At 42.2% G+C, this 11,166-nt stretch overlaps 1 protein-coding gene across 1 annotated transcript in view; it reads right to left on the reverse strand.

Moving 5' to 3' along the window:
- Positions 1-587: 587 nt before the first annotated feature.
- The window catches only part of pkd1a (polycystic kidney disease 1a), an 82,948-nt gene continuing 72,369 nt past the window's right edge, over positions 588-11,166 (reverse strand). The window contains exons 39-47 of the mRNA XM_058380581.1: positions 10,264-10,403; positions 9,910-10,040; positions 8,957-9,077; positions 8,735-8,860; positions 8,348-8,522; positions 6,803-7,090; positions 6,554-6,688; positions 4,219-4,539; positions 588-4,062 (exon numbers count right to left, since the gene is read on the reverse strand). Of these exons, the coding sequence (XP_058236564.1) occupies positions 2,854-4,062; positions 4,219-4,539; positions 6,554-6,688; positions 6,803-7,090; positions 8,348-8,522; positions 8,735-8,860; positions 8,957-9,077; positions 9,910-10,040; positions 10,264-10,403 (2,646 nt within the window). The 3' untranslated portion in view covers positions 588-2,853. The remainder of the gene's footprint in view (positions 4,063-4,218; positions 4,540-6,553; positions 6,689-6,802; positions 7,091-8,347; positions 8,523-8,734; positions 8,861-8,956; positions 9,078-9,909; positions 10,041-10,263; positions 10,404-11,166) is intronic.

Below are 11,166 nucleotides of genomic sequence, written 5' to 3' on the forward strand. Positions count from 1 at the left end.
CAGTTTTCTGGTAATGAGATAAACCACACAGTTGCACAGAGGCTGAGGTTTAGATGATTATAGCTGATGTAATGTAAGAGAACAGGAAGTGACTCGTCCAGCAGATGTTTCATAGCATTAAACACAACCATACCACAGGATGTGGTAGATGAGTGGTTAAGGTGTTGGATTAGTAATTGTAAGGTTGTGAGTTTGAAAACAAGGTCCACCAAGCTGCCAATGCTGGGCCCATAAACAAGGCCCTTAACCCTCAGTTGCTCAGTTCTATAAAAATCAGATAAATTGTAAGGTTAAGGATGTCTGCCAAATGACAGAAATGTAAACTGTAAATGGGTAAAAAGCATATTAGTATATTACAAATTGTAATTATCGATAAAAAGCCAGTGTTTAAGAGGAAATAAAGCACTCTGTAATGGGGACAGGATCAAGGTGTCCTTTATTTAGACTTGATATTATTTCATTAAAATCCACTGACTTTAAGTGAACTCAAAAATAAAAAAAATAAATAGAACTTTTATTATTGGGGTGTGATTTGTACGATTGCACCGAAATCCCTAGACTTAAAGGATTTGAAAATGATAAAGGACTGGAGTTGAGCTGTCAATCCCTTTATTTGACTTTGTCAAGTGCAAAAGCATTTTAGCCGAAGTGCTACAGACAGAATACAACTGCATGATACAATACAAACAAACAAAAAAAAAAAAAACAGCCACAAGTGTTGCCACGAGCCAAATTCATTTAACATGAACACACGCAAAAAAAACAAAACTTTGGCACTTCAAACATGTAAATGGAAATGATTTTCATCTTAAATATTTACCAAACTATAAAGTACCGGATAAATTGATCAAGAAGCCCAAGCTGTTCATCTTCATTAGTGTAATTAAAAAAAATTTATATATACAGTATATTTCATCAGAGTGACTCGAACCATGAGAGCTAAGTGGAGGGAAAAAAAACAATAAAAACACTGTAATCCATCAGGTGAAAATAAAACATCAGTGCAGGTTATCTTGAATAAAGAAAGAAAAATGGGAATGGAGGTTTCTTTTAATCAATATTTACATAAGGGCACGACATTATGTACAAACACACGCCAGGAGGAAGAAAGAAAAAAAAAAGGCAGGAAATGAGCTGCATCTAAAAAGTCGAAACTAAAAATAAAACGGTTATGGCTTTCAGGCTAAAAACTTTTCTAATAAAACTTCACATGTCCAACAGAAGACAAACAAGAACATGACACAGAAATAAAAATCGAGAGGAAACAAAAAATAAATGGAGCATTATACTGGTTTGGGTTGTTTAAAGGGTCCCTGAGCATCACCATGGTAAACAACACGTTTCTGGGAAAGTTCAAGAAAAACGCAGCAAGAACACTGAGCAAATCTGCTTCCTGATGTAAAATAACTCGAGGATGGGGGGGGGGCATCAAAGACCTTCGATTTGAAATAAAGTGCGATGTATAAAAGTACTTTGGGGTTTTTGGCTACGTTTTTCCTTTTTAATCAAAATAAATTTCTCGAGGCTTAAATGAGTAGCAAAGCAAATCAGTATGCGGAGTAATGTTCTCGAAGCGACCTTATTCGATTTCATACCAAGCTTATTTACTTCAAAACAAATCAAAAACAACAACAAAAAAATCCGCTCACATTCACGAAGCAATCTCGTACATACATCAATACAAAGTGCTTTTTAAATAAAATTAATAACATCGTTCCAAAGCATCAATAAAATGGCGACAACAATGAAAAAGCACAACAGTAACAAACATTATGATTAATAACACATTAGTGTGTCGTGTGTGTGTGTGTGTGTGTTCTCGCTATTTACACTGTAAAGAATGCTCAGACCTGTTTCCCTCTTTTCATCCCTTCTTTCTCTTTTTCTTGATTTTGCACTTCTAAAAAAATAAAAATAATTCATTTTCATCATCCTTTGTATTCTTTCTTACGCTCAACATTTCCTTGTTCCTTAAGAGTTCCTTCCAGGTGCTTGTTCTATTTCAACTTTTTTGTTTGTTTTTAATAACGAGGTTTGCTAGTATACTAGCATGCTAGCAGCCTCACAACCTGTTACAGACGTGCACTTGTGAGTTCAAGAAATGAGAATTTGATTGAATACCGTTTGTGTCTGACTTGCATTGTGTAGCGTAAAAGACGTGCATTATGCGTGCATTAAGTACCTGCAAGCATAGCTCTATGTGCTTAACGCTGATATGTTAGTGTGCGTGCAAGTGTGTGTGTGTGTGTGTAGCTTCCTTCTTTGATACATCAAAAAATTATTACTCAAACATTACTTATACAAAACATTACTTAATATAATACATGGCACCGAACATAACTCAAAAACTCACTACATGTCCGCCATTTTGCGACAGACTTACACTATATCACTTCCTGCGAGTTTGTTGCTAAGACAGCACGAGGTGTGCTCTTGTCAAGTCAGCCCTTCCTGACCACCGGGGCCATGGGCTGGTTGAGGTCATTCAAGGTGAAGGAAGGGTGGGGACTTGTGAGGCAAAATCTAAAGGGTGACCAGCACCTTATTGCTAATGCTAATGCATGCTAAACGTGTACCATTTTGACTTTGCCAAACTGCATTGCCCTGGGGGAACAAAAATTGAAAGTTGCGACACATTTCTAATTCTCTTCTCTCTCATTTAAGCTGCTCTGTTTTTTTCTACTTTTCTTGAGGGACTGGCAACAAAACCTGCTGTCACCGAGGCCCTCTCTTACCATAACGGATAACCATCAACCCCCAATTTATAGAATAGCCACCGTTTATTGTCTCTTTACCTGACTTCAATCTAACAGTCTTCCTTTCAAAAGACCAGCAAGTGAAACCCTCTAGTCCTTAAGGCTTGGTGTGTCCTGAGATAGGCCTGTCTGTGTTGGGATGGATTTTGTTTTTCAGAGGTGGGGGTTTGTGCTTCCGTTTGCGTGTGGGCATAGTGGAGGTGTGCGCTGGATGTTGGAAAAGGCTGGATGGGAGGTCCTCAGTATAACTGGGTGGGTTCCATTCAAGGGCTCTGGGGATTGGGACTGGGGTTGTTATAGCAGAACTTGGGGCAGTAGAGGGGGCAGTGGATGGGGCAATGATAGTAGTGGGGGTCTGTGTCTGAGAAAGAACTGGTTTGCTGGCACAGCCAACAGTCTCAGCATCTCTTGAAATGATTGGATTAACCTTCTTCCGGCTTGAGGCAGCCTTATGAGAACTTTTGGCAGTCTTGTGGGACTTTGCTTCCACCAAACCTGCACTTGCTTCGAGCACACTGGCACTTGCTTCTATCTTAACGACACTTTCCTCTACCTTGATGGGACTTGAATCCACCTTGGGAGGATTCATTTCAGTCTTACTGACTTGTGCCTCCACCTTTCTAGAAGGTTCTAGTTGACCCATATCTGTCTTTTGAAGACTTGAATCCTTTGGTAACAAGTCTTCTTGAGGACTTTTCTGGTGTGCACCAGTAGCTTTCTTGCGGGATCCTCTGTCAGTTTTGTGAGAACTTTTCTCACTATTAAGGCGAGCCTTGTCCAAGTTTCCATCCTTCTCAACCTTGAGGGGACATTTCTCTACCGAGTGGGCCCGTCTATGTGACCCATGATATCTCCTCTGTCCTGGAGAGTCCTGACCACCACTGCGGTGTACTCCACGGCTCCTTCTCCTACTCCTCCTCTGGACTTTCTCCAGCCGGCACTCAGTGTGATACAATTCCTCTGTGGCCTGGTTGACCCTGTCCAGCTGCAGCAGCAACGCATCAAAGGCCGGCAAGACCCTTCGAAGTGTGGCCTCAGTTTCTGCTCGTTCTCTCCAGGCATGACCTCCTGATACCACCCCTAAGCTTAAGGTCAGGCCTAAACTAAGACCTGGAGTCTCAGCTAAACTGCAAGGGCTGCTGGACATAGGATGCCACGAAGCCTCCGAACCACAGTCGACACTGTCAGGAGTCGGGGGGGCTTCAGGGGCATCAAGAGGAGGAAGACAAAGGGATTTGCAGTCACTGGTGGATGAAGATCGGGATGGTGGGAGTTCCATACCTTCGAAACGCACCTTGTGACGGAACTACATTGAAGAAAGAACAAAAGAACAAAGCTAAGATACACTGGATTGTCCATACTGTTGAGTTCAATCTCTGGGTTCAATACAATTAAACATGTCACAAACTGTTCATATATACACATGGCACCCTTTTTTTAACTATGCTAACCATGAACCCACCTCTTTAGTACGACTCAGGCCCATCCACATCTTGAGGCGTCGTAGGAAAAGTTCCACCATCTCATAGTCCTGGAGGTCTACTGCCGGCCGGTAGAGCTCTGCCCGGACCCTGCGATAGTTTCTTAGTAGCACAGAGGTCACCAGCCACAGCAGGACAAGACGCAGTGCCGCAAAGCTGACATGAAACACGTAGCAGGAAGTGGAGCTGGGATAAGGGCCTTGATCTGCTCGCCATGACCACAGACCACGCCCCCCCGAGCCTAGCAACGACAGGCAAGCAGACCCAACTGTCCCATATCCCTGTATAATGGAGTGAAAAAGCTGGGGAAAGTAAGAAGGAAAGAAATTTTATATGTCAATACTTTACTGAGACACATTCTAAAGTCAATAGAAGAACAGCAGAATGGAAAAAAATTACAGATGGCAATGACAGGATGAGTGGGCAAGAGTACTTAAGTAATTGCTTGGACTCATTAGACCTGTTTATTTCTGGAAGACGCAAGCAGTAATTCACATCCATCAAGGCCATTTGTTGAGTCAGAGCGAAAGAGATGGCAATTTGCAAGCTATTGACTTTGTGTATTGTAATGCACACAAGTACAAACATGGATTCTTTGAAAGGAGCATTTAAATGCAAAATATATTTATGCCATGTGTTTACTCTTGTTCTCTTCTAAAAACATTAAAAGCTCACCTACTAAAGGGCACTTTCATATATAGTATATCGTCATACACACAGAACTAAAGGACCAGTCCAAGGCCACCCTCAAACGCTACTAAGAACACGATTTGAACCAGTAGGAATTGAGCACTGTTTGAAAGACTGGATAAAAGTAGAATAAAAAAAAAAAAATCAAAAACTAGGCATGGGATAATAGATACAGTGGATATAAAAAGTCCACACACCCCTGTTAAAATGCCAGGTTTCTGTGATGAAAATAAATCAATCTCACTCAAACTCATGTTAAACAGGAGTCAGTGCACACCTGCCATCATTTAAAGTGGTTCTGATTAACCCCAAATAAATTCAGCTGTTCTAGTAGGCTTTTTCTGGCATTTTCTTAGTAGCATTTTATAGCAAAAGCCATGGTCTGCAGAGAGCTTCCAAAGCATCAGAGGAGTGAAAAGGAAGCAAGAACTGGACGTCCCTCCAAAATTGATGACAAGACAAGAAGAAAACTGGTCACGGAGGCTGCCAAGAGGCCTACAGCAACATTAAAGGAGTTGCAGGAATTTCTGGCAAGTACTGGCTGTGTAGTACATGTAACAACAGTCTCCTGTATTCTTCATATGTCTGGGCTATGGTGTAGGGTGGCAAGACGGAAGCCTTTTCTTACGAAGAAAAACATCCAAACCCGGCTAAATTTTGCAAAAACACATTTGAAGTCTCCCAAAAGCATGTGGGGAAATGTGTTATGGTCTGATGAAACTAAGGTTGAACTCTTCGGCAATAATTCCAAAAGGTATGTCTGGCGCAAAAACAATACTGCACATCACCAAAAGAACACCATCCCCACAGTGAAGCATGGTGGTAGCAGCATCACACTTTGGGGCTGTTTTTCTTAATCAAGGTGGAGGGAATTATGAACAGTTCCAAATACCAGTCAATCTTGGCACAAAACCTTCGGGCTTCTGCTAGAAAGCTGAAGAGGAACTTCATGACCCAAAGCATACATCCAAATCAACAAAAGAATGGCTTCAGCAGAAGATGATTAAAGTTTTGGAATGGCCCAGCCAGAGCCCAGACCTGAATCCGATTGAAAATCTGTGGGGTGATATGAAGAGGTCTGTGCACAGGAGATGCCCTCGCAATCTGACAGATTTGGAGTGTTTTTGGAAAGAAGAGAGGGCAAACATTTCCAAGTCAAGATGTGCCATGCTGTTAGACTCATACCCACAAAGACTGAGTGCGGTAATAAAATCAAAAGGTGCTTCAACAAAGTATTAGTTTAAGGGTGTCCATATATGCAACTATATTATTTTAGTTTTTTATTTTTACTCTACCCCCCTAAAAGATTTCAGCTTGTTTTTCAATTGAGTTGTACAGGTTCTAGGTCACATTAAAGGTGGAAGGGGTGTTTAAACTTTTTATATCCACTATTTGCACTTAATAAGGATGTTCATTCTCAGCAAACAATTGTAATCCACAACAATTTCCAAAGGATGTGAGTTAAACAACAACTATTTTAGCACGTGAGTGAAGCTGTGTGTGCATTAGAGAAGCTGCATTTCATTATATTTCTGATGTGAAGGGTATAGTCCCCATGATTTATGTATGTATGTATCTGCTTGTCTTTTGATATCTGTGCATGTGTGTGTGTGCCCTAATGCTCACAAGATATCCGGTGTGTGAGTAAGCCATCAGCAGCAAGAGCAAAGCGAGTGCAACGCTAACAATCTCCCACACCGATCTCCTCAGAGTCCTGCCGAACACGGCCCACTCCCTCAGAAACCGTAGCTGATGAGCCGCCTGTAGAAAAGAGTACACGGTAGCAGGAAACACAAACAATTAAATGTGAGTTCCACTCTGGTGGTACCTCCGTAATTCTTAGATCAGTGTGTAGTGTGGTGTCTGATTTCGTACCTTCAGTACTAGCAGGAAGAGCAACAAGGCATTGATCTGAATCAGAACCTGGCTTTGTTGCCCCAGGGGAAAGAAGTTAATAAACGATTCCCGCTGGCGAAGTAGCGACGCCCAGAGGCGAGAGGCAAGAGCAGAGCGACTGAGGTGGAGGGCGGAGACACAGGCCGCCAGCAGAAGAGTGCCTACACCTACCAGATTCCACACTTGCAGGATGTAGCCCCACCCCTGCCTGAGGGTGGACATGCCCTCTCGCACAGAGAAGTAAATTATCAAGATCATCAGGATGAGCTAGGAGAGTGAAAGAAATGGAGGAAATGAGCATTAGTTTAGTGTGAAGGAGGGTTGTCATTGGCTGAGTGGCAGTAATTGATGGTTACCGTGACAACAGAGGGGAAATTATGATTGATGGTTATTTTGAGGAAAGACAGAAATTGATCAGTGCCGTCTGGAACAGAAGAGAGACGGCAATTGACAGTAAATGTGAGGAACCGAGGGACAGACAGAGATTGACGGTTACTGCAAGGAACCGAAGGGGGACTGAGACAGACGGCGACAGTTAAGAACAGGTGTGGAGATGGAGATTGATGGTTAGCATCTAGATTTAATGGTGAGATTAATGGTTATCTGGAGGGAGGCAGAGATTGACAGGTTAACTTGGGGATGTGGTTAAGGCGTTGGACTACTGTTCGGAAGGTTGTGAGTTTCAACCTCAGGTCCACCAAGCTGCCCCAGCCGGCAAGCCCTTAACCCTCAATTACTCAGTTGTATGAAATGTAAGTTGCTCTGGATGAGGAGGTCTGCCAAATGCCAGGAATGTAAATGAATTGATGAGAGAAACAAGCAGATCCAAGACTGATTGTTTACTGAGGGAAAGACGGCGATGTAGTTCCTGTGTTTGAATCCTTTGCCGGAAGCTTCTAGCCCGTGTCTGTGTTTAATTATATCAAATTATTTTCCCTTTTCTCCTCAATAGTTTTGTGCTGCTGCTTTTGTTGGTTATATTTTTCACTGCTGTCAGAGTTAATCTTTATTCAGAGAACTTTGCTTTCTGTCTAAAGACGAGTGTACGTAATCAAGTAGAGCAAGCATTCAGCTTGTCCGGTGAATTAGCTGCAACATATTTAGCTTCCTTGGTCATTAGCAGTAATTTTACATGGGCTAAGAGCTTGCTCCCTGATAGAGTAGATTAGCATTAGAGGTAGGATAATGTAGATGTAGTGTCTGTAGGGAGAAAGTCTGAAGGCTTTAGGTGGAGTTAGTAACCCTCAACTCTGTCCCTCAAGATGAAGAGAAGCGAGGTGGGGACCGCACATGGATCCGCAAAGAGGAAGGGGAAAGTAGCTTAGTGGTTAAGGTGTTGGGCTACTGATCATAAGGTTGTAAGTTTAAATCCCAGGTCTGCCAAACTGCCACTGCTGGGCCCCCGAGCAAGGCCCTTAACCCACAGTTGCTTGGTTGTATAAAATGAGATAAACTGTCTCCAGATAAGATGCCAGAAATATAAATGTAACTGAGGAACGGTGGGAGAAGGTGTTTGATGGTTACCGTGAGGAACAAGGGGAGGTCTATGCCACGTTGGAGGGTCTGCAGGCTGCAGGTCTTCAGGTTAACGCTAGAATGAGTGCGCTCAGAGACGGGGAACTCCAACAGGAAGGAGAAGACGGCCAGCAGGTCTGTGTTTGTGTTATAGAGGGAGAACTCCACGAAAAGAGCCCTCGTCCTGAAACACACACACACTGAAGTAAGTATTCTGTATGTACTTCAGGACTCAGGATTTTCCACATAAACCCAAATCTTTCCATTTTCTGATTACTGCAGTAAATTTTACAGTGATGAGATTTAAATTGCTGTTTCTGTTCAAGCATTCTCTCCGTTCTCGTTCGAGTGAAAGTATTGGCACCCCTGCTTCTGCGGACGTGTGTGTGTACTTACAGTGGATCCAGCCACTGGTGTTTATGGAGTTGTTCTATGAGAGCTCTGGATTCGTCCATCTTCCTGCTGAGCTCCTGTACAAACCCAGCGCTGCTGTAGACAGACACCTGACCCCAGTGCCACGCTCTACACACACACACACACACACACACACAAAGACAAAAACATTAGCACAGGTACACACACCTGAGCTGAAGGCCGTCTGCATGGTTACACTCTTACCCGCTGCTCTGAGACACACTGTGGCTCCAGTTCAGCGCCAGTCCTGAATCTGACTCCGCCCATCCTGCTGGGCCACACCCAAACCAGGAAGCAGCTGGAAAATAGCCACTTGGAGGGCAGGCTGAAGGAGACAGAGGAGAAAGAGAGTTAGAATGATCATGCAATGTGCTAGACACCCAAAAGCCAGTTTGTGTTTATTTATTCAGAAGCAAAACTCAATTTCGGGCTCCTGTTTCTCATTTAGTCACAGCTGAGATTGACGATATTCATCTTATTTACTTCACACACACTACACCCATAAAGGCAAAATAAGATTTTCAGCTCCCTGTGTGTACACTCTCAATGACGACCACACACACACACACACGCATGAGAATGCAATATGTGAATTTCATTCCTGTTCCAGTGACTGACTTATTTACTATTTACTCCTTCCAGATATTTTTCTCTGTGTGTGTGTGTGTGTGTGTGTGTGTGTGTGTGTGTGTGTGTGTGTGTGTGTGTGTGTGGGTAGGTTTTTATATCTTTGTGAGGAATGTATAGGAATATCTGACAGCTCTGACTTTGTGGGGACGTTTTCTGCTTCCCACAACGAATTACATTCATTACAAAACCTGTAGGTTTTATTTAAAGAACTAAAGGATGTAGCATAAAATTATCTAATATTTGACAGTGAAATGTCCTCACAAGGATAGTATTGTGTGTGTGTGTGTGTGTGTGTGTGTGAGTGTCTGTGATGTTAGCCAGAAAATGAAATCATTATCAAGCTGATAATGATTATGATAATGATTGTAGTTGTCCTGCTGGATTTTACATAATAAAAGCCTCCAAACCAACACATAATCTCATCACTAAAATAAATACATTACAATATTCATATATTAAAGCCCTACCTTACTTCTCTCTCTCTCTCTCTCTCTCTCTCTCTCTCTCTCTCTCTCTCTCACTCTCACCTGGTTGGGATCTCTGCTGTCGGAGGCGGGGCTTCCCCAGCAGCAGGCTACCCGTCCCCTCCATAAGGGCGGAGCCATCTAGCAACCGTGGCAACAGGAAGTCCGCCAGCCACGGCCAAACGTCCTCTCGTCTAGACACAAAAGAGATGATAGTGAGGTCAGTTGGAAGAGGGACGTCCATTAATCAGTCTTCTAGCCATTATAACTGTAATATATCTGTAGCTCACAGAAACATCACGATCAGGTTTAAACAGAAGTCTTATAATACTTTGAGGTTTCACCCGATTCCACTGAAGTTGAAGGTGTGTGTGTGTGTGTCGTTGTGTGTGCGAGTGTGTTAGTGTGTGTGAACACCTGCTGATGTTGCTGAAGCGTTGTGTGTGTAGGTGGTTCTTTAGCTGAGTGTGCAGTCTCAGTTGGTGGGCGTCTTTGGACGAGTCGGCGTAGTTCAGCAACAGGACCACTAGCAGGAAGAGCATGTAGAGGAGGAAACTCTACACACACACACACACACACACATCATCATGACTACATCATCTGACACAACATACTGTACATCACTACATCATTTAAATATACTTTCATTGCTTAATGCATATTTAAACAGATATAAAATGCTTAAAGCGGCAGTATGTCATTTTTATTTAATTTTATTTTAATAGTGACTACTACTAATAGTGCACACAGGAATAATATTCTGCTTATTTATTTATTTATGTTTTATAACTATAACACTTAAATCTATTGGATTAATATCGCCACATAAGTCCTGCTTACTGTCGATTTTTGTCAACATTTTAACATTAGCTTTCAATCTTCAAAAATCCTCCTGTAATATATTTAATATTTAATAAACATACTTAAAGATAAGTTTCTTTCTAGCCTCAGAAACACCAGAAATTCAGGATTGAATTCAGGAATTCAATTCTCTTTCACAAACCATTTGAGGAACAACTTCTACTCCGGGGGACTTTCAGAAATAGAAGAACATTTTCAGGAACTGAGGGAACTTTATCCAGAACTGTCATAGAAACTGAAAGAACACTTTTGAGGAACTCAGGACCTCCTTCAGAAGCTGAGAGACGCTTTTCTGAAGAACCTTTCCAGAATACAGGAACCCTTTATTAGGAACCCTTACAAGAATCCATGAATCCATTTAGAACCTCAGTTACCCTCTAAGGTCATATACTTTTAGATTTACTGTATAAAATAAAGCTTTATGCCAATTTAAACTGGCGAAAAACTCACACTTGTGCT

This window comes from Hemibagrus wyckioides, linkage group LG26 (genome assembly GCF_019097595.1).
Source record: "Hemibagrus wyckioides isolate EC202008001 linkage group LG26, SWU_Hwy_1.0, whole genome shotgun sequence".
Classification (NCBI taxonomy): Eukaryota; Metazoa; Chordata; class Actinopteri; order Siluriformes; family Bagridae; genus Hemibagrus; species Hemibagrus wyckioides.